The sequence below is a fragment of the Artibeus jamaicensis genome, unplaced genomic scaffold (assembly GCF_021234435.1).
Source record: "Artibeus jamaicensis isolate MK-2021 breed Jamaican fruit bat unplaced genomic scaffold, CSHL_Jam_final contig_867, whole genome shotgun sequence".
NCBI lineage: Eukaryota > Metazoa > Chordata > Mammalia > Chiroptera > Phyllostomidae > Artibeus > Artibeus jamaicensis.
In genome coordinates this window covers 7,287,618-7,311,012 of record NW_026521995.1, presented here as the reverse complement: position 1 = coordinate 7,311,012, position 23,395 = coordinate 7,287,618, and the positions used below count along the sequence as shown (strand labels likewise).

Genomic DNA, 23,395 nt, shown 5'->3' with positions numbered 1-23,395 from the left:
CCTGGCCTGGGGCGCCAGCTCCCGCCGCTTCTTTGTCTTTACTCTGGACCCCAAAGCCCCACTGACCTGCCGCTTTCTGGTGTTTCAGCGTCCAACAGAGTCTCTGTTCTTTCACCTTCACAAATGCTGGATAACTGATGGATTAGTGCGCTGCTTTTCTATAGATCTGCCATGATTTTCACCCACGAGTGCGGGAGCCAGAATCCGCTCCCTCTTACTCCGACGCCATCTTCCAAGACTCTCCGGCTATTTCTTCATTGCTTAGATTTATTGGCTCTGGGACTCTGAGTTGTACTTGAGCCATGTTTTGATCTGTTCCTGCATCTTATGTAGGAGGAGCGGAGCCTCAGATGTTCACCAGGGCGGGGCCACCCAGGTCGCTGGTTTGTGACGCTGTATGTGGGGGCGGGGTCAGAGAGGGACAATGGCGGTCCCCTCTGCTGCTTCCCGCCAGTGGGGTCTGCACCGTCCGTCTCACTGCTTGCTCCTTCACCAGTTTATCTTTGCAGGAATGTGTGACCACGGTCAGCCCTCAGTGGGTCTGCCCGCTCCTCCACACCTGGGATCCACCCACACTGCTGGTGCTCCTGGGTCTCACGCCCAGGTGGGTCTGGTGGATCTTTCCTGCCTGACCCCGCTCTGCTGCTGGTTCTGCTGCTGGCTCTGCCACTCTTACCAGTTTGGCTGAAGGGTTTGTTGTTGTCAGACTTCTGTGTAGTTCAATTTTCTGTGGTTTGGCTGCATTTTTGTTGCTAAAATTTTGTTGTTTTTAAACTTGGTTGTATGAGAAGGTACAGTGTGTCCACCTACGCCTCCATCTTGGTGGAAGTCCTCGTATTTTTTGATCTGAAGTGAGTCTTTTATAGATAGCATGTATAAGGGTCTTGTTTTCTTATCCATTCAGCCATGCTATGTTTTTTGATTGAAGCATTTAATCTGTTTGCATTTAAAGTAATTGTTAGATATGTATTTATTGCCACTTTATTACTCATAATTTTGATTTTTTTCCTTCTTCTTAAAGAAGACCCTTTAACATTTCTTGTAATACTGGTTTGGTGGTGTTGAACTTCATTAGCTTTCTCCTGTCTGGAAATCTGTCCTTGGATTCTAAATGATAGCGTTGCTAGGTAGAGTAATTATGGTTGTAGTTCCTTCCTTTGTCACTTTGAATTTCTTGCCAGTCCCTTCTGGCCTACAAAGTTTCTGTTGATAAATCAGCTAACGGTCTTATGGGAGCTCCCTGTAGGTAATCACCTGCTTTTCTCTCACCGCTTTTAAGATTCTCTCTTTGTGTTTAACTTTTAGACTTTTAATTATGATAGAGTCTTGGTGTATGCCCCTTTGACTTCATCTTCTTTGGGACTCTCTGTGCTTCCTGGACTTGTATGTTTATTTCCTTTGCTAGGAAAGGGATACAAGATATACAAGGAAAGGGATGTTTTCTGTCATTTTTTCAAATGGGTTTTCAGTTCTTTGCTATGTCTCTTCTCCTTCCAGCACCGTGATGTGAAAGCTGTCCCAGGGCTCCTTAAACTATTCTGTCCTTATTTTTGGATATATATTGTTTTCTTTTTTGCTGTTCTGATTGTTTTCTGCTACCTTCTCTTCCAAATCACTGATTTGATTTTCTGCTTCATCTTTTCTATTGTTGATTCCCTGTAATATATTCTTTATTTCAGTTATAATATTCTTCATTTCTGACTCTTTTTTATGTTTCCTATCTCTTTGTTGAAGTTCTCACTAAATTCATGTACTCTTTCCCTAAGTTCATTGAGTATCCTTATAACCAGTATTTTAAACCTTGCATCTGGTAGGTTGCTTGTCTTCATTTTATTTCGTTCTTTCTCTGGAGTTTTGTTCTGTTCTGTCACTTGGGTCTTGTTTCTTTGTCTCCTCATTTTGATTGTTTCCCTGTGTTTGTTTCTATGTATTAGGTAGAGCTGCTATGTCTCCCAGTCTTGGTAGAGTGACCTTATGTAGTAGGTGCCCTGTTGGACCTTGTGTTGCAGTCTTCCTGGTCACTTGAGCTGGGCATTCCAGGTGCACCTCACTGTGTGGGCTGTGTGAATTCTCTTGTTGCAGGTGAGCCTTTGTTGCTGTTAGTACATTAATGGGAGGGATTTACACCCAGGCAAGTTGGCTGTCAGGACTTTGAGTAACAGCCAACTATAGTCGGCTGGTGTTTCTGTGCAGGGACTGACCTCACAGTGGAGGTGTTTCTGTGCAGGGACTAACCTCACAGTGTAGAACTTGCTTCAGTAGTGCTGTGGTGCCCACAGGGTCTGCCCATTCAGGGTGTCTCTTATAGAGGTGGTTGGGTGATGCTCTGGCATGTTCTCCATGGGATGTGCTGTCTCAGGGACCTCCCAGGAAGTTTAAGCTAAGATGAGCCACTATCTTTGCCCTGCCCAGGGCCACAGAACATAAGCTACAGAGTGGACTGTGGGTGGCTGCTAGTTATGCTGGGCTTAGAAATGCCTGGGAGCAGCCAAACTTTGCACTGAGACCAGCTGCTGCTAGTCCCGGGCCTGGCACTGAGTAAGAGGTGTGGGGCATATCTTAGGTCAGATGGCTGAGGCCAGATGCTTTTTGTTTGGCGTTTGTGAACCTTTGAAAGATTTTAGGAAAGGCTACAGCATGAACCAGGATAGGCTGTTTGTATGGAAAAGCCACTGGAAACGGCCTGGGTGTGCCTGAAATTTGGGTGGGACAGGGTCTCAGGGTAGGGTGAATAGTGTTAGCAAGGCTGATGGAGACTCAGATATAGTGCCTGCCTGCTGGCTCTGTTGGGGGCAGTGGGAGCTCAGCAAAGGAACAATGACCTCTGTTAGCACTTCTGTCTGGGAGAAAGCTGCCCTTCCAGCTCTTCCCTCAAAGCCAGACAATTCAGTTCCATCTTGTATGTCTCTGGTGCCTTTCAAGTGCTGCCCCAGTGCTGAGTGAATAAGTCCAAGTAAGTCAGTGCATGGGCCCTTTAGTGCAAGTGAGTAATGCCTGGGACTCCAGAAGCCCTCAGTCTCACGTGGCCTCAATCTCTGCAAGTTTTCACAGCTGGAAGTTTGGGGACTTCTCTTCACGGCACTGGAAACTTGGGCTTGCGGGACACAGTGTGGGTCTGGAACCCCTCTCTCCTCAGTGGGGACCTTGGCACCTGAGATAGCCCTCCTGATTTTTAAGCGCCATACATGCATGAAGGAGCAACACATTCCTCATCTCTACCTCTCCTACCAGGACTTCTGTTCAGCTAGATTTCAGGCAGTTCTGAATGATGGGTTGTTCTGTTGTAATTTCGATGTGGCTGTGGGAGGTTCTGAGTACTGCATTTACCTAGACCACCTTTTTACCAGAAGCATCTCTGTGTCTTACTTTAGCAAATGTTGGCTGAGTACATGGCTGTCTCGGCTCGTTGAGGGAGTTGTCTACTCTTACTGGGCATTTTTTTCTAACTTCCCATTTGTTTTTTGGGTCACTTCTGTTTGGTTTCACCATGTCACTGAAATTGTTCCATCTGGTGGTCCTGCTTCAGTTATATGTCACTTCTCTCTCTGACATTGATTTATATTGGTAACCTCTTCATCCTTAAAGTACCTCCACCGGCTAACATGACTGTATATACCTTTTTGTTCCCTAAATGCCTGAAACAATTCTTGACACACCAGCACTTATTCAAGTTATTAAATTGTTAAGTTATCCAAAAATGCCTATGTACAATTCTAATCCACTCCTGTTGTTTTGCTTGGGTTTTAATAATTCTCAAATCATATCTACAATCTCCAGTTTTTCATTTGGATCCTCTTATGCAATGCAATAACAAAAGTATTTAGGTGACTAGAACAGTCAATTAAAATTGGGAATAAAAAACATAATACCTACATAAGTTATTTTAACTTTAAATATTGGCCAGATTTTTCTCATCTCATTTATAAAACTTGTGTGACCTTCACACATAGTCATTCCCTCCTCTCTTGTTTTATACTTTTTATATACCTCTATTATTGCATGTATTGTGCTGTAATGTCATTATCTTTAATGTGTTCTTTTTACCTAATCAAGTATGTGCTTTGAGGGCTGTGTCTGAGCCTTGTCATCCTTCTTCCTCGCACTTGCACAGGGCGTGGCACACAGTAGGTGCAGTAGGTGCTCCACAGATGTTTATTGAACTAATGCGAATTTATGACATAATAAGATGGAATCGAATATGCCCTTAGAAACACATTTCCAGTTTTGATTGGTATTGAGGAAATATTTTTCCAGTGCTGTTTTGTACATTCTTATTTTAATGTAAAAACTTTTAAGTGTGAATCTGATGAGTTCATGAATGGCAAGGGTGGATTTAGATGGTTGGATATTTGATACTGGATATTGGATATTTTGAGGAACACTGATGCTGTCTCCTTTTAATCTCCAGGACATTATTAGATTTCATCATACGGGAACACTTCCCCTCAGTAGATGTCAAAGAACCTAATAGATATGTGGTAAGTTTTTAAGGAGGGAGGGTAGTACTCTGTTTTCTCTCATTGGCCTGCCAACATTAGTGGTTATAACTTAGGACTTTAAGAAACTACATTTAGGAAATGAAATGTAGAGCACCATGAACATTTTATTAGAGGAAAGTAAAATGAACCACTTCATACACAAGGCATAGATAAGAAAGTTGTCTCGTTTGAAGGTTATCTAGAAAAAAAGAACAGTTGCTACTGCATCCTGACTGTATACATTGTTTTTTTGAGCAGTATTTATAAGTTGGTCACATGTATTCTTTTCTCATCTGTCAGATACATAGATATTTCTATAGTTGTAGTTCTAAAACAAACATAGTACATAATAGGAAAATATGATTTCTATTCTAGTTGTGATTTTTTTATCTTCATAACCAGTTTTCATTCTTTTAACAGAGAAGAGAATCCCATTGTTTTTATTGGTGATTCATTTCAAAGTTTAGCAACTCACTTTGCTTACTTCCCTGTGCTGAATTCCCTGTGCTAAATTTAACTTCCCTGTGCTGAATTCTGATACCTTTTCTTTTTCTTATTGGACACAGAGAAAGTTTGGTCATATTACTGTGTCTGAGCCTTTTATATATTGTTTCTGGGTGAATAACTTTATGTTCTTCTATATATAATTTCTATTCCTTCAGTCATCTGTTGGCCCACCTTTGAATTCTTTCTGTGTTCTCCTTGTGACTTACCAGAAGATCCTAAAAGAGTATACATTACTGAAAATCTGAAAATTTTTTAAATTTTATTTTAGAGATTTTTTTCCATTGTGGTATCCAAGACGGCACAACTTATTGCCTTGTGGATGTCTGTTGGTTTTGCTCACGGTGAGTTATCTATTGGTGTTTCACTCTTCTAATGAGAAAGTAGAATTAATCTGTTGAGGCGGAAGATTTCTTTCTTTTTTTTTTTTAAATTTTATTTAGTTATTTTTCAAGTACAGTTTTTTGTCTATTTTTCCCATCCCAGCCTCCCCCGCCCCTTGCTCCCCACCTCCCTCCCATTTCCACCCCCCCCTTAGTTCTCGTCCCTGTGTCCTTCCTATTTGTTCCTCCAAATCCCTCCCCCTTTTTCCCCTTAACTTCCCTTCCTTCTCCCCTCTGGTCATTATCCCCTTGTTCTCTATTTCAGTGCCTTTGTTTTTTTTTTTTTCTGCTTGCTTGTTTGTTTTGTTGTTTAGCTTCCTGTTAAAGGTGAGATCATATGGTATTTGTCTTTCAGCACCTGGCCTATTTCACTCAGCATAATGCTTTCCAGTTCCATCCATGTTGTTGCAAAGGGTAGTTGCTCCTTCTTTCTCTCTGCAGCATAGAATTCCATTATGTATATGTACCACAATTTTTGGATCCATTCATTTACTGATGGGCACCTAGGTTGCTTCCAACTCTTGGCTATTGTAAATTGTGCTGCTATGAACATTGTGGTGCACAGGTTCTTTGATATTGATGTTTTAGGATTCTTAGGATATAATCCCAGCAGTGGAATTGCTGGGTCAAAAGGCAGGTCGATTTTTATTTTTCTGAGAAAATTCCATACTGTTTTCCATAATGGTTGTACCAGTCTGCAATCCCACCAACAGTGAACTAAGGACCCCTTTTCCCCACACCCTCTCCAACATTTGTTGTTTGTTGCTTTGTTTATGATAGCCATCCTGACTGGTGTAAAGTGGTATCTCATTGTGGTTTTAATTTGCATCTCTCTGATAGCTAACAATATTGAGCATCTCTTCATGTGTCTCTGAATGTTCTGTATGTCCTCCTTGGAGAAGTGTCTGTGCAAGTCCTTTTCCCATTTTTTAATTGGGTTGGGTGTCTTCTTAGAGTGGAGTCGTGTAAGTTCTTTGTATATTTTGGAGATTAAACCTTTGTCTGAGGTATCATTGGCAAATATGTTTTCCCATACAGTTGGTTGTCTTGCTAATTTAATACTGTTTTCTTTAGCCATGCAGAAGCTTTTTATTTTGATGAGATCCCATTTGTTTATTCTTTCCTTTACATTCCTTACTCTAGGGGACATATCAGTAAAGAAGTTGCTGCGTGAAATATCTGAGATTTTCTTGCCAATGTTCACCTCTAGGACTTTAATGGTGTCACGGCTTACATTTAAGTCTTTTATCCACCTTGAATTTATTTTGGTGTATGGTGTAAGTCTGTGCTCAAGTTTCATTTTTTTTGCACGTAGCTGTCCAGTTCTCCCAACACCATTTGTTGAAGAGGCTATCTTTACTCCATTTTATGTTACTGCCCCCAGATTTCTTTTTTTATATATTTCAAACTATTCCTGCCAATGAGCTTCTTAACATTTATAATATATGAATTTATTTTTAGCAACAGAGAAACAATTTTCTCATGTTTAAAATGGTTTTGAATTGAACAGCATACACAAAATAGAAAAAGGATATCCTGTGGGTATAAATTTAGATCTCTTTAAAGGTATTTTTAAAATCTTAATTATGAAAGCATTACGTGCTTCTGTTAAAGAATTTAAAATATACAGAAGTGATTTGAGTTCCATTCTCCAGGATAATCATTATTAACCATTTCATATCAAGTTTTCTAGACTTAATTTGGTGATATTCATATGTCTCCTATAAAAATAGCAGGGCTGGCTTTTGTATGCTTGAAGCCATTCACTACTGTGTGGGGCTGCATTGGAAGGAATATCTGCCTCAACTAGGAACAACTGAAAAGCAAGTTCTGTATGTACCACAGTCTCTAGATAAATGCCAAAGGGGGATTCCACATTGCAAAACTCCTTGAAATCTGCCTTAATTACCACATACTCTTCTGTATCTCACTTGGGGTTGGGTGGGAACAGGGTAGGTGTTTCGAAGTTTTTGCTGTTATGAACCGTGCTGCGGTGACCACCGTGCAACTACATCTCTCTGTTCTCAAAGGTGAGTTTTTGAGGATGAACTCCTAAAAGTGGAGTGGCTGGGTTAGTGTTTCTACATTTAGCATTTTGATAAACAGGGTCATCATGCTCTGAAAAACATTGAAACTCTCTAACTGAATATCATGCCACCGTGCCCACATAGCCTGTGTTAGGCTGGGGTAGTCACGGCTTCCTCCTACCCCACACTCTGCCGCACCCTTGATCCCCTCACCTAAGAGGTCACTTTTACCCCCACCCCTCCCCACTGCCAGTGCTCTGCAACTCAAGACTGTCATGGAGTACACACCATATTTTCCCCTTTTCTGAGCCTTTGAGAGTTTTATTCCTTTACTAGTCTCAATTCTATTCCAAATAACATTTTTTAAACAAGTGTTAGAAATTGAGGATAAATAAGAGAAAGTTTCATTTCTTGGTCCTTTTGTTCCCGAAGTATTTGAAATCTTTGGGAAGGGGGAATATAAAACAAAAAGCTAAATTTAATTTTAAAATACAAATATTAAGCTATTTGTCTTCATCAGTTAAACTTTTGATCGATAATCTCATTTTGTTTTGTTTCCAAAACAACTGTGTTCCATGATCTTTCCTATTCTGAATAATTTTGTACAATTAAAATATACTTTATTATTTTATTATCATGTTTTTGAAATTTTTAAAAATTTCAGGTGTTTGTAATACTGATAACTTCAGTTTGTTATCCATTACAATCGACTATGGTCCATTTGGTTTTATGGAGGCCTATAACCCAGGTGTGTATGATTTATGTGTATGTATTTAAATGTGCCTTGTTTTACAGGTTTATTTTAGACAAACTTATAGATAATACAGTGATGGGGTAGTACAAGAATTGGGATTATTTATAGAATGGTCACTTTCTGTGGTACTCAATCTTCCAGGTGCCATAGGGGTACGATGATGAATTCTTTGTGATGGCTTTTCTTAGGGAATTACATATTAGAGAAGATGACATGAAGGATGGCAGGGAATACACTGTGAGACTTGGGCCTGATGTCTGGCATCCGACCCTAATGGCTATATGCCCTTGGACAAGTTTCTTAACCTCTCACTTATTAACCTGCAAAGTGCAGGTAACAGTAATATAATACTTAAGACTAGAAGGGTCAGAGCAGACTTTGTGGACGACGTGCTGCTTTGGAGTTTGACCTGCATATGCGATAACCTGGAAGTTCTTGTAGGTTAGCAGTGCATTCATTTATTAGGAAAATACTCATATTGTAAAATATTTTCATGTGCATTGGCATTAACTACTTATATTACTTTTGAGTGAAATGTTTAATATCAGAAAGATTTTATCTAATAAACATAAATTTATTAAGTTTAAACACAAACTTAAAAGTGAAGAAAAAAGCTATTCACTATAATTATCCTCATTGTATAAGGATCGTATTTTTTTAAACAGATTTTGTACCTAACACATCTGATGATGAAAGAAGATATAAAATAGGAAACCAGGCCAATATTGGGATGTTTAATTTAAATAAGTTGTTACAAGCTATAAACCCATTACTGGATCCTGGGCAAAAGCAGCTGTGAGTAAATCCTAAATATACCAATGTATTTGTATGATGATCGGTTTTTGAAAAGCAAGAAAATGACATTTTATTTTTTATTTTATTCTTCTACGGAAACAAGGGGTTTAATACAGGCTTCAAGCTTACATAGGTGTATGACAGGCTGGGAGGGGAGGGTTTGGAAGGGAGGCACCAGGAATCAGAGGAACTGCCCTAAGCATTTGCACTTAAAGTGTGGGCACTGTTGACAAGTTGGAGCTTCCTGAGAAACCTTGAGAATCCCTGCATATCTATTTGCTACGGTGGGTCTGAAGATTGTCACGGGGCAAGGTCTTTGGAAGTCACATCCTCAGCAGACCTGATGCCAAGCACCTAACTTGTGCCCAGATTGGTCAGCAGGGCCAGTAGTCTCAGAAGCCTGAGCTGGCTGTGGAGTGGGGGGATTGAGGAAAAGCTGGAGTCCAGCAGGCACCTTAGCATCTTTGTTTCTGGCTACCCTGAGCGGCAGAGTATTGGCCTCCATTTCTCTCTGCTTCCCGAGTTCATTTAGCTGGCAAACATAATCCTGAAAGAATGTAGGGAAAGGAGTTTCTGTGAAATTCTCAAATCTGGCGGGAGCCATGGTACAGTCCAGGAAAGCCACTTGGTCCCGGATTTATTCATAGATCTTCTTAGCTGCTTTATCTTATGGAGAAAGGCTATTTTGGAAGTTAAAGCATTCTTTTGGTCAGGATACATTGTACAAAAATTTTTTTCGATTCATGCTCTTTGTTAAACAAAAACATTATCTAAGTCTAAAATATGTTGTGATTTTTTTTGTATCTTTTTTCGAAAGAAAAGGAAATGCAAAAACCCGAAGCCAAAGACGGAAACTTTGAGTTTACCACTAACTACCGTGTTACCTTTTCAGCAAATGGAATTGTTTTTTGCTATTGAGGGAGGAGAGCAAACTGGGTGGGTGGTTGCAACTCTTGACCCTAAGCGAATCCCTTCCTCAGCTGGGCTTCAGGTCTCAGTCTCACAGCTGTGCCGTAGGCTGTCAGTGGTGTGGACTCTGCTGCCTCCCCCAGTCTAGAATCTGCCCTCAGGCCCAAAACCAGCACCTCAACTTTCCTTTGGGAATTCATCTCACCTTTTTCCTGTCCAATCATTTCTAAAGGGCTGACCCCACATCTAGTTAGTCCTGTCCTCTGGGTGCTGTGATGGGTTCAAGGATGAGAATGTGACTAAGCCTGGCCAAAGGAATTAAAAAATTTTTTTGTTTATCTTTAGAGGGGAAGGGAAGGAGAGAGGGAGAGAAATACCAATGTATGGTTGCCTCTCGTGCATCCCCTGCTGGAAACTGGCCTGCAACCCAGGCATGTGCCCTGACTGGGAATTGAACCTCGATTCTTTGGTTCACAGGCCTGCGCTCAATCCACTGAGCTACACCAGACAGGACCAGGCCAAAAGAATTTTTGGATATTTTTATCTTTATTTGTTTTTTTATATAATGTTTTATATTAGTTTCTCATGCACAGAATAGTGGTTATACAATCATATGCCTTACAAAATGTTCCCCCTGATATTTTCAGTATCCAACTGTCATTTTTAAGCTGTGACTTTTCATGGAACCCAAGGAAAGGAGAACCGCTGCCCCGCAGAGTGGTTGGTGAGGGGGTGGCAGCCCGGAGTTGCCAGAGGTGCATGATGCAGGCAGAGAGGCGGTGCCTGTGACTGGCATCACCCAAAGGCACTTAGCAGGGTTGGAGAAGGACCACATCCCACTGCGAGAGTGTGAGAACCTGGCTCTGCCGGGTCCAAACGCCTCTTAAACTTGCTTCTTGCAAGTATTAATTTATTTTTACAATTTTAAAAAGTATTAATTTATTTTACTTCAGTAAGTGTGTCTAGTTTCTAGCAATCAAAAGAGTCCCAGCTGACACATCGGAATCAAGAATCTGAGACTCTCTCCAGTATGGTGTTCTTACTGGGAGGGGAAAAGTGGCATTTTAAAAACCAGCCTATTGAGACTTTTGTTCAAGATGGAGGCATAGATAAACATGGCTTGCCTCCTTGCACAACCACAGGAAAATTACAACTAGACTATAAAATAAATATCATGCAGAATCATCGGAAAATTGAGCTGTGTGGAAGTCTGACAACCAAGGAAATAAAGAAGTCACATTCATCCAGACAGGTAGGAGGGTTGGAGATGTACAGATGCAGAACGGGTGCTTGTACACCCATGTGTGCTGGATAAAAACTGGGAGGGATGCTTTGGGAGCAAGGGATTCTAGCTCCACGCCAGACCACCCAGCCCAGGGTTACACACCCAGAAGGTAAGCCCACATAACTTCTTGCAGTAAACCAGTAGGGGTTGCGGCAGCAGAAGAAACTGTAGGATTCTCAGGAGTCTCCTCTTAAAAGGCTGTTAACAGACTTTGGACTTAAACATACTCACTCCCTTTGGGATCCAGCACAGGGGCAGCAGCTAGAAAGGCACAGTGTGGGCATATGGGGAGAAATGGGGAGTGTCTGAAATCAGGACAAGTGCTGGAGGACAGTTTTCTTGCGGACAAAACCCCAGAGACCAGGCAGCAACATTGTCCCCTTTCTGAGCCCTCCCCTACTCAGAGCCACAGAGTAGTGACACCATATCTGAGACTCCATCAACCTGGTTCACATGGGTTGCCCCACCCTGGCCATTACCTAAGGCTCCCCCCATCCAGCTTACTGGTGCACTTTTCCCCTATAAACCATGATACCATGAGGGAGTCAAAGCAGCTCTACCTAATATATAGGAGCAAACACAGGGAAGCTGCCAAAATGAGACAAAGAAATATGACCCAAATGAAATAACAGAATAAAACTCCAGAAAAAGAAACAAAATGGAGATAAGCAACCTATCAGATGCAGAGTTCAAAACACTGGTTATTAGGATGCTTAAGGAACCCATTTGGTACTTCAACAGCATAAAAAAGACCCAGGAAGAAATGAAGGTTATACTAAGTGAAAAAAATGTACAGGGAACCAGTAGTAGAATGAAAGAAGCCGAGAACCAAATTGATGATTGGAACATAAGGAAGAAAAAAACATTCAGTCAGAACACCAAGAATCAAAAAAAACAAAGATAGGTTAAGGAGCCTCTGGTACAACTGCTGGAAGGAGAAGAGTAAGCAAGAAATTGAAAACTTATTTGAAAAAAGTAATGAAAGAAAATCTTCCTAATTTGGTGAAGGAAATAGACATATAAGTCCAGGAAGCACAGAGAGTCTCAAACAAGAGGGACACAAAGAGGACCACACCAAGACACATCGCAATTAAAAAGCCAAAGATTAAAGATAAAGAGAATCAAGAGCAGCAAGAGAAAAGCAGATATTACTTAAAAAGAAATTCCGTAAGATTGTCAGCTGATTTCTTAAAAGAAACTTTGCAGGCTAGGAGGGAGTGGCAAGAAGTATTCAAAGTGATGAAAAGTAAGGACCTGCATCCTAGATTACTCTCTCCAGCAAAGCTATCATTTAGAATGGAAGGGCAGATAAAGTGCTTCCCAGACAAGATAAAGCTAAAGGAGTTCATCATCACCAAGCCATTATTCTATAAAATTTCAAGGGGTCTTACGATAAAGAAGAGCAAAACTATTAACAATTAAAATGGTAATACATTCGCAAGTATCAACAACTGAATAAAAAAAAACTAAACTAAGCAAACATAAGCAAACAATCAGAACAGAAACAGAATCATAGATGTAGAGATTATTTGGAGGATTATCCGTTGGAATGTGGAAGGGGGAGAATGGGAAAAAAGGTGCAGAGATTAAGAAGTACAAGTTGGTAGGTACAGAATAAGGAGGGGGATGTTAAGAACAGTATAGGAAATGGAAAAGCCAAAGAACTTATGTAAATGACTTAGACACATGTACTTATATCCATAGTCATGGACATGAACTAAGGGGGAGGATTGTCAGAGAGAATGAGGGCTACTGGAAGGAGGGGGGCAAATGGGGAAAAACCGGAACAATTGTAACAGCAAAATCAATAAAATATGTTTTAAAAACCCAGGTTATTATTTAGCCTTTAATAATGACAGCATTTCAAACTACAGGTATTTCTCTATCATAGTTTTGGCTTTTCTCATAGTTAAGAGGATAAGTTGTTATACTATTTATTGTTTTTTAGATGTAAAATTTCTGTTTATTTCTTCTTTGATCCAAGTGTTATGTACCACTGTTTATTCATTGCTAAATTGTTGGACTTACTATATCCATTGTTTTGTGTAAAGAATGTGGTAAAGTCTCCTACTGAAAGTGCCTGAAGGTTTCTCTTTGGTGGAGCTGTGCTCTACTCAGGAGGGAGGGCCCGAGGCCTGGCTCTGACTTGCGTTTTCCAGGACCCAGGCCCTGGGCCTGGGATTGTGTTAAGACTTCTGTCGATCTAACCACTGGACATTGAACTTCTTGAAGGCAGGGACCACGTTTTATTCATTCCTGTGTCCATTATATTTTCCAGGAGATAAAAAAACCTATTTCTCTTCACACTTTCCTTTCTCCCCCCAAATCTAAAATTTACCGTTTCCAGTACAAGATCCCAAATGGAAGACAAGGCATATAGTGACTTTATTAATCCCATGTAGCAAATAAAACATCATTACAATTAAGATTAAAAAGTTCTATGTCCCCTATATGGTTTTCTTAATTAATTTAAAACTATATTGATGATACAGTCACGTAGTTCAAAATCAAAGTCATATAAAATGATGTTCATTAAGCAGTCTTCATCCCACCCTTTCTCCATTAATTTTTTTCTCCCTTTTACCCTGTAGAGTTCATTCATTCATTCAACAAAGATTTATTGAGGTACTTGGTATGTGCCAGACACTGTTCTTAGTGCTAAGGGGATAACAGTGATTGAGACAGCACAATAAGTGTGACTTCTTAGTGCTTACTTCTGGTCAGAGACCAGAATAAGGTATATAGCTTACTCTTTTAATAAACAAGTTATATAACATAGAAGGGGATAAGTACTCTGGAGAAAAATAAAGCACTGGGTAGGGAATGCAGGGAGGGAGAGAAGGAGGGCGTGTAGTTTTAAAAGGATGGTCAGCAAAGAACTTGAGCAAACACTTGAAGGAGTCACAGGAGCCGATATCCGGGGGAAGAGAACTACAGGCAAGTGGGTAGCCTGTGCAAAGGCCCTGAGGTGGGAGTGTGTGGGGGGCGTTTAAGGAAAGGCCAGATGGTTGCAGCAGAATGAGCAAGGGGAAGTATTGTAGGAGATGAGGTCAGGAAGGTAAAAGGAATGTGTTGAGTTTGTACAATTGACTATGAATTTAAGACAGTTAAGAAATAAAAACTTCATTGTTCAAAGATGGGTTTGTGGTTAAAAATGCTTTAATTCTTATATTTATATAAAATATCTCACTGTTCATACTTACAGGCAAGTAAAATATTATTTTGTTGTGTGAGCTATATATAATACATTATATTGGGTCTAAGATGATGTTTAAAATACACCCAAAAGTTATATAACTTTCTGGTATATTAACATTTATCTTATAAGCTAATTATATATAGTGATGTTTCAGGAATGACCTGATATGATTTGCACTGTATCCAAACCTTTGAGACAGTAAAGTTGTGTTGATAGTGTTTTCTAAGATATGATACATAATTAAATCATTAAACCAGAATCAGTAGCACATACTCTAATAATTTTTTTAATTTTTAGAAAAATTTTATTGTATTTTTTCTATTACCACTTAAACTCCTTATGCCCCCCCTCACCCCTATAGTCACCACACTGTTGTCCTTGTCCATGAGTCCCTTTTCATTTCTGCCCCATCCCTCCACCCCCAGAGCTGTCATCCTGCTCTCTACCTATGTCTGTAGTTCAGTTTGTTCATTAGATTCCACACATATGTTAAATCATATGGTATTTGTCTTTCTTTGACTGGCTTATTTCACTCAGCATAATGTTCTGGAGGTCCATCCGTACTATTACAAAGGGTAAAATTTTCTTTGTTTTTATGGCTGAGTAATATGGATTGAGCACGGGCGTACAGATCAAAGGATTGCAGTTCGATTCCCAGTCAGGGCACATGCCTGGGTTGCTGGCCAGTTCCCTGCAGGGGACACATGAGAGGCAACCATACATTGATATTTCTCTCCCTTTCTCCTTCCCTTCCCCTCTAAAGATAAAATCAAGGTTTAACTCTTCTTCCTTTTTTCTTCCCATAGCGCTGCTCAGATTCTTGAGGGGTATCCTGTTCTTTATTATAGAAGGTTAGTTCTTTTTAAAAAAAAATTAAAAATTTAAAAAAGATTTTATTTTATTTATTTTTATAGAGAAGGGGAGGGAGGGAGGGAAACATCAGTGTGTGGATGCCTCTCTTGTGCTTCCAGCTGGGACCTGGTCCAAAACCCAGGCATGTGCCCTGACCCGGAAGTGAACCAGTGACCCTTTGGTTCGTAGGCTGGCACTCAGTCCACTGAGCCACACTAGCCAGGGCAGGTTTGTTCTTTTTGAATACAGATGTTAAAGCGTCCTGGTGGGTTTGAGGACAGTTCTTAAAATAGTGAGAATTTTAATGACAAATGTTGACATTTCTTTTCTTAGATTTAGAGAATTGTTCAAAGCCAAATTGGGATTACTTGGAGAAACAAAGGGTGATGATGATTTAATTGCATTGCTCTTACACGTGAGTTTATCATTTTACCTTTTTTTCTGATTAACATTTGAATTACTAATCAGTATCTTCTCAAAGAACTGAGGTTGATAAATATACTTATTTCCATTAGCTTATGGAAGAGACAGAAGCTGATTTTACGATGACATTTCGACAGCTCAGTGAGATTACTCAAAGCCAGTTACAGGAGCTCAGCATTCCTCAGGTATTAGTTTGTAGCATTTGGCTTTTTTCTTAATTTCACTTTCTTTTTATAATAGGTTTGTTGAGGTATAATTTATATACCATAAAGTTTCACTCACCTTCAATATATAATTTAGTGATTTTTAAGTAATTTACAGATTTGTACAGTTATCACAATTCAGTTCTGGAACAATTCCATCATGCTAGGTCCTCTGTGCCCTTTTGAGTCCATCTCTATTTTTGCTCCCAGCCCCAAGCAACTAGTAATTTATTTTCTATCTCTCAAGGTTTGCACTTTCTAGACATTTCCTATAAGCTGGAATTGCACGACATGTGGTCTTTTGCATCTGGCCTCTTCACTTAGCACATTTTGAGGTCCGTTCACACTGTGACCTGCATCAGCAGTGCTTTCCTCTGTGTTTCTGAGCGGTGCTCCTTCCTGCGGCTGCACCACGCTTTGCCGACCCTTCACCAGTCGATGGACGTTGGGTCATTTCCACGTCTTGGCTGTTGTGAGCAAATACTGACTCTGAACATGTATAGACAAGTTTTTGTGTGAACATGTGTTTCATTTTTCTTGTGTATATTCTAGGAGTGGAACTGCTGGATGGTTTAGTAAATTTATGTTTAATTTTTTAAGAAGCCACCAAACTATTTCCAAAGTGCCTGCACTTAATTCACTTTTGAGGATATGTGTTGCGTTTTTATTTTATTTATAATATAATGACTATATTACATATGGACTAATATGGGTATTGGCAGTAGAGTTCTACTTATAGATTTTTAGAAATACAGATCTATTTTTAAGGTCTCATTCTTCTGTATTGCAGTGATTGTTTTTATCCCATTGTGATTAATACCTAGCCTTATTTTTTTCAATGAAGAACATTATCTTTCATAATATTCTCTATATAATGTCATTTTTTCAGTTTTTAACAAATTCAAATTTATTTATACACTCATTCAAGTATTGAGGACTCACAGTTATTGACAGCTTATTCTGGGACAGGAATTATAGTAAATGCTTCACAAAATAATGAAAATTTATTATTGATATAACAATTATAGGTAACATTTATTGAGTTCTTATTACATTCGAGGCACCATTGTAAGATTTTATATGTATAATCTGTCGCATTACATATGCGGTAGATAATACTGTGATCTCTCTTTTACTGATAAAGAAACTAAGGCACAGAGAGTTTACTTAACTAGCAGCAGGTCACACAGCTAGTGAAAGTCTGGCTGGACTCAAACACAGGCAGCTTTCTCCAGAGTTCGTGCTCCTGGTTCCTTAGCTCTGCTGCATCTTTCTTGTGTAAGAAAAGGATGGAGCCCTTCTTCTCTCAGTCCCTTGATCTGGTCAGTCACCAAATGAAAGGTAGCCTGGGCTACGTCATAAGGCCGGGAAAGAGAGTCCGGCGGAATATGTCCATAGGTTTTCCAGTCATTTTCACTGTGCTTAGGAGGCGGGGTGCTGTAGTGACTGGAGAGAGAGGCCCTGGAAGCAGATTGGGTGCTTCAGATCTGGTTCCCCCAAGACAGGCCGTGTGAGCCTGTACAGGTTACCTGCTTTCTCTAACCCTCCCTTGTTTCATAGGTGAGACGGGGTTAATGGTAATACCTATCTCATGTGTGCTCAGTAATTGTTAACTGTCAGAACAGATTCCAGACTTCTGTGTTTGCAGCGTGATCTCCTCCTGGGGTGTGAAAGAAGGGTGCCATTGTCGAAACTGCACTACCAAGAGGCTTCAGCTCTTACCACTTATTTACAATTATTTTCACAAAAATAGCTGTTAATGTAGGAAATGATAATTAAACTAATGTTCTTTGAAAAAGATGCATAACAAGTGATTCTGTAAAGGTGGTGTGGATCACACTAATTAAAAGAAAAATTATTTTTCTCATGGGCACGGATAGCCTTAAATTATATTTCTAGTAGTTATTTGAAAAAAAAATCTCTACCTATACAGTAGGAAATATGGAAGAACATTAGCCAGTAAGAATCTTGGATGTAATTGACAAAATTAATGATTCATTCATCTATCAACATTATTTAATTAGTGGTAATCACTATCATTTAATGTGTAAAAAACTGAAAGTAATGTTAAAATGACTTTTTCAAGTTTTTGACAGATATTAATACTTAAATTACTAAGCATTTTAAGTACTTAATTATTTAACATTTATTTGGAATATTTAATTGAGATCATTATACCTTAATTATTTCAGTACTAAATTTCTGTGCCTTTTCAATATGAAACCTTTACAACCCCCTGACTAGTAGGTGGAGTTAATTGCTTATTCTTTTGTGTTCCCTTATTCTTTTATATTTCTATAATATATATTTTATAAATATGCGTATTTCTAAAATGACATTGAATATTTTTACCCTTAAATATACACTTTCCTTAAATTCAGGGACCATGTCTTATTTTTATATCCTTCTCTCCTAATAAAGTGCCTAACAGTAGTTGACCTTGCATAAATATTTATTTAATGAATAGATAATGAAATAAAAGTTACTTGCAAATTAAGTTTTTGAAAGTAAATTACTTTAAGGGAGTTCCCTATTTACTTATTTTTGTAAAGACTTTATTTATTTACTTTTAGAGAGAGAGAGAAGGAGGGAGAAAGAAAGGGAGAGAAACAGCAGTGTATGAGAGATACATGGATCGTGTTGCCTCTCGTACGCCCCCAGCTGGGCACCTGGCCACAACCCAGGCATGTGCCCTGACTGGGAATCAAACCAGCAACCTTTTGGTTTGCAGGCCGACGCTCAATACACTGAGCCACACCAGGCAGGGCAGTTCCCTATTTAAAGGAGGACTTTTGGTTATACAAGTATTCATGTGTATGTAATCTCTATTGATAAGAACTGTGTATATATTTTTATTTCTCTTAAATCATTCCATTACATGGATTTCCATGAATTAGAATTTAGAGTTGAATGTTATATAAAGAAAAGGGAAATATTATTCCTTTTTAGTATTACTTCTACTCAAAATAGTAAACTTTAAAAAATCTGGATACGAATTATTAAAGAATATAATTGAAAGGAACATGGAGTTAAAACAAACTGAACAAATATTACTAGACTAAGCACTGTATTACTGTATTTCATTTAGCAATTCTGGGCACTGAAGATGATTTCAAAGCATAAACTCTTTCCTGTCTGGGTGTCTCAGTACCTCTTGAGACTGAAGAGGTAAGTTAATCTAATAATTTACGAAAAAGCTTGTGATGTGTTACTTTAACATAGTCAGTTCATCAGATCCCTTCCTTCCTTTCTGTTCTCCCATTTCCTTTTACTCCCACATACTTTGCACTAGGTGAGGTGTCTTAGTAACCGCTCACCCATGGAGAGGGCACCTGTCTGTCCACCTCGACTCTCCAACAACACAGTTCCCCTGTCTCTCAAGCTCTGAAGCTGGAGAAGGGTTCCTCGGGCTTTCTTACAATGTTTACTTACTGGTTCATGTTATACAACTTAAGAAGTGACTTTGTTTGATAACCTAAAATGAATTAGAAGCAACAAACATGACAGAGTAAAGGAACGGTAAAATAGAGGGCGCTGAAGAGAGAGACAGAAAAACCGCAGGACACACAGGAGCAAACACCCCTTCACAGTTTAGCGGCCACTGAGGGCTCTTTATAGAGATGACTCTGAGTAATCAAAGAAAAGTCGAAATATTTTCAGAAGACTAAGTTTAAGATAAGGAAATTTATGTCATTTTTATAAATTTATTTCTTAAATTTCTATTTACTGAGAGAGGGAGACATTGTTTTTTATAAATTCATTTCTTAAAATTTTTATAAATTTATTTCTTAAATTTTTATTTATTGAGAGAGGGAGAGAGACATCGATTAGTTGTTCCACTGATTTACGCATTCATGTGTCGGTTCTGACTGGGAATCAAATCCCCAACCTTTGTGTGTTGGGACGATGCTCTAACAAACTGAGCTGCCTGAGCAGAGCCTTGACTATTTTTGACAAAAATATTTTTTGATTTGTACAAATAAAAGAAGGTTTGGTATTATCTAAAATAACTAAACAAGGTAGTATTTTACATATTATTTGATCGACTCAGTATTTTCTTATTTTTAAAGACTTTATTTATTTCTAGAGATGGGGAGGGCAGGAGAAGAGAGAGAGAGAAACACTGATGTGTGGTTGCCTCTTGTGTGAGCCCCCGACCGGGGACCTGGCCAACCACCCGGCACGTGCCCTCGACCAGCAATCAAACCAGCGACCCTTTCATTCGCAGGCGGTCATCATTCAGTCCACTGAGCAATACCAGCCAGGGCTCACCTTGGCATTTTCTGTATTCCTTTCAGACACTGATTCACTGTGATTTCAAAGTGTTTTTTGTTAATATTTGTCTTGTGAAATAATTCCTACCCTTTTGAAAAAATATATAATTTGGGGAGTCAGGAGATGATTTTGTCTTTTGTTTATTCATTTTTAGTAATATGAATGATTCAGATTCCAAAAGAAGAGAAAGAATGACAAGTGAGTGATCATTTTGATTTTATTTAACTTTGAATAATCACATAAAAGCAACATTTTTGAAAACCAGAAGTAACTACTTGAGGGAACTGAGTTGTTTTTTTTTAAATTAAATTAATTTAAAAGTTAAAAAAATTAAAGACTGGTGACCAAGATGTAGGTGTAGGTAGATACCTTTTGTCTCCCTCCACAACTAAAAGAAGGACAACAAACTTAAAAACAAAAAACAACCAGAACTGCAAGGAAAATTTTTTTAAACTAGAAGAATTCTAGATGGATAAATTTTCCTTGAGGTGAAGTGTCACCTATGAGCTTTTCTAATTTTACTTTTTTATACATTTACTTCTAGTCTTTTATTTTTTTGTATGTATTGATTAGAAGAACATGTGATATAATTTTAGATCTCATTTTCACTAAAATAATTTTAGATCTTATTTTCACTAAAAATAAATTAAGCAGTTTTTCTTGCTGCTTCATTCTTTATAATGTAACATTTTTACTGGCTGCATAATAATACTTTCTTGAAAGGATATATTGTGTTTTACTTTACCATTTCCCTATTATTAAGTATTTAAGTTGTTTCTAGTTTTCCTTAATAATATGAACAGTATTTTTAATGTTTGAGTTTGTTCCTATAGACTCTATTTTCAGATAATTAGAATGACTGAGTTTTTATATTTTTAGATTATCTCTCATATTTTGTCAGATCTTTAAAACCAACTTGAAGTGCAATTTGTTCCTTTCATTCAAATAGCTCAGACAACTGTGGTTGAGAATCACAAAACGGTGATTTCTGGAGGCTTCTAGAATTTCTCTTATGCCACCCAGCTGATGTTTTGGAAAAGTCTCATCTCAAATAAAGACACAATTCCTGGAATTTTTCTAAATGTGCTATTGTTACAATACTTTTCAATATAAAGAAATGCATGGTTACTATAAAAATATAAATGTAGAAAGGGTTTTGTCTGTAGGTAAGCTTTCTCATATGCTCTTGGCCACGTCAGCATTAAGCAGTGCTGCTGAGTCAGACCTTAGTTCTGTGAGTGAAGATGGTAAAAGCAGCAACTTTCCCCTCTCCACTTAGAAGAAAGGGCCTAGTTGAGATGAATTCACTACTTTCTCCATGTTTTATAAAAGGCTTAGCGGACTGATCATAGTGAAAAAGACAAACTGGTGATGAAATATGGAAAAGAAAAACAACATTGCTCATGTGCTCAGTTTCTTCTGTTCCGTAAGGCAGTAAATACTGCACATCGTTTACAGACAGTCGGCATGGACCGCTGCTGCCTATTGCTTCTCACTTGAGCATCCAGCAAAGTTCTTGAAGATTTCTAATTTCAGCTGTGATTTCACGCAGCCTCTGCTGACCTGTAATTTATAGTTTCAGTGGGTGCTTTTCCCTCTTGTTTAAGCTGCCAACCCTAGATACGTGCTGAAGAACTGGATGGCGGAGTCTGCAGTGCAGAAAGCAGAGAGCAATGACTTTTCAGAGGTACGGTGGTTGGCTTTTCTGCATTTATTTTTATTGGTTTTAAATATGTCACATTTTAAACACACTGATTTTGTTTGCAGACATGCAAAATTAGACCACTGCTAGCACCAGCTTTGGAATTTTCATTGCCTGGTTTCATATTTATTTTATTTTTAAATTATTTATTTATTTAAAAATATTTTATTTATTTTTAGAGGGGAAGGGAAGGAGAGAGGGAAAGAAATATCAATGTATGGTTGCTTCTGGTGCATCCCCTGCTGGGAACTGGCCTGTAACCCAGACATGTGCCCTGACGGGGAATGCCTGGTCTCATATTTATTTTACTTAGGGATATGCACATATATTGTAAAAGTAACAAAATGAATAAAGATGACAAACATCAACTTCTAACAGTGGCAACTGCAAGAAGGAAATTTGAGTCAGGGAAGGATACTTGGTTCCAACTATATCGGAAGTATTTTATTTCTGAAGCTGAATGGAGGCTACACAGAAGTTCATTATGTAATTCTGCATACCTTCCTCTATGCCTCAGTATCACAGTTAATTGTTTGAAAATGCATTGCATATAATCTGGTTTTTGGGTTGGAGTGGCCCGGGCACTCATGCGGTCCCTCGTCTGTCCCGCACTGGAGCAGGCAGTGTTGACTGGCACAGCCCTTTGACTCCCGAAACTGGCTGCAGCCTCAGAAGCACGCTCATCAAATGGGGAGTCACTACTTAGGCCGTCAGAGTTGGCGTGAGAGAGAGACTTGGCTATTTCTCATTTGGGACGTGCAGTCATTTTTTTATTTCAGTAGTTTTCTTAGCCTGACAACTCTAGGTTCGCATTTTAGAACATAAAATATTCTTACGTGTAATCTTTTTATGGTGTTCAGGAAAAACAGAGAAGGGAGATGACTGAGCATTTATTTTTAGGTAAAGCTGTCTAAGCTGAGGAAACTTAACGTCGCTTAATAAGTCGTTCTGTTGGCTTGTTTCTCCTTTCTCCCCCTCCCTTTTGTTTCTTCCCTCTTTTCTTCCCTTCCTCAAAGCTGTACTTGAGTAATGATGCAGTGTCCACTGTGTGGGGAGGTGTCTTCCTATACTCAAATAAATATTCAGAATCACCAGACTATTACAGGCTGCTCTCAGCCCCATTCTACTCAGAAAGATACAGGTTGACACCTGGCTCATAAGAAGGGCAATGTCAGGTTCCTCGCTGGCAGGAGTTCTTGCAGCAGTTCGCAGCAGCAGGACGCATACGTGAAAGCTCAGGTCCCTGGAGATGAGAGCCACCCTGGGAAGATGCAGGGGCAGCCCTGGTTTAAACGCTTAATGTTCCAAATCTTGGCAGTTGCAAATAATGCTACAGTGAACATAGTGGTGCATATATTCTTTCAAATTAGTATTTTGGGTTTCTTTGGATATACTCCTAGAAGTGGAATCACTGGGTCAAATGGCAGTTCTATTTTTAATTTTTTGAGGTCAGTGGCTGCACCAATGTGCATTCCCAACAGTGCATGAGGGCACACTGGTAGCCAAGATTGGGAAGCAGCCCGAGTGCCCATCAATAGATGAGTGGATAAAACTAAGGTGCATTTACACAATGGACTACTGCTCAGCTGTAAAAAAGGAAACCTCA

The 23,395-nt window shown here is 39.0% G+C and overlaps 1 protein-coding gene across 6 annotated transcripts in view; it reads left to right on the top strand.

Annotated features, from left to right (window-relative positions):
- Positions 1-23,395, top strand: part of LOC119050158 (protein adenylyltransferase SelO-like) — an 84,756-nt gene that overhangs the window by 26,896 nt on the left and 34,465 nt on the right. For 5 of the 6 annotated variants that reach the window (XR_008389614.1, XR_008389615.1, XM_053654784.1 and 2 more), the window contains exons 9-18: positions 4,409-4,478; positions 5,254-5,326; positions 8,057-8,140; positions 8,812-8,941; positions 15,141-15,185; positions 15,520-15,601; positions 15,702-15,794; positions 18,901-18,980; positions 20,242-20,285; positions 21,695-21,774. Coding sequence is in view for 4 of the 6 variants with exons in the window: in XM_053654784.1 (XP_053510759.1) it covers positions 4,409-4,478; positions 5,254-5,326; positions 8,057-8,140; positions 8,812-8,941; positions 15,141-15,185; positions 15,520-15,601; positions 15,702-15,794; positions 18,901-18,980; positions 20,242-20,285; positions 21,695-21,774 (781 nt within the window). In the remaining 2 variants the exon portion in view is untranslated. The remainder of the gene's footprint in view (positions 1-4,408; positions 4,479-5,253; positions 5,327-8,056; positions 8,141-8,811; positions 8,942-15,140; positions 15,186-15,519; positions 15,602-15,701; positions 15,795-18,900; positions 18,981-20,241; positions 20,286-21,694; positions 21,775-23,395) is intronic. The other variant, XM_037146319.2, reaches the window with a different exon arrangement.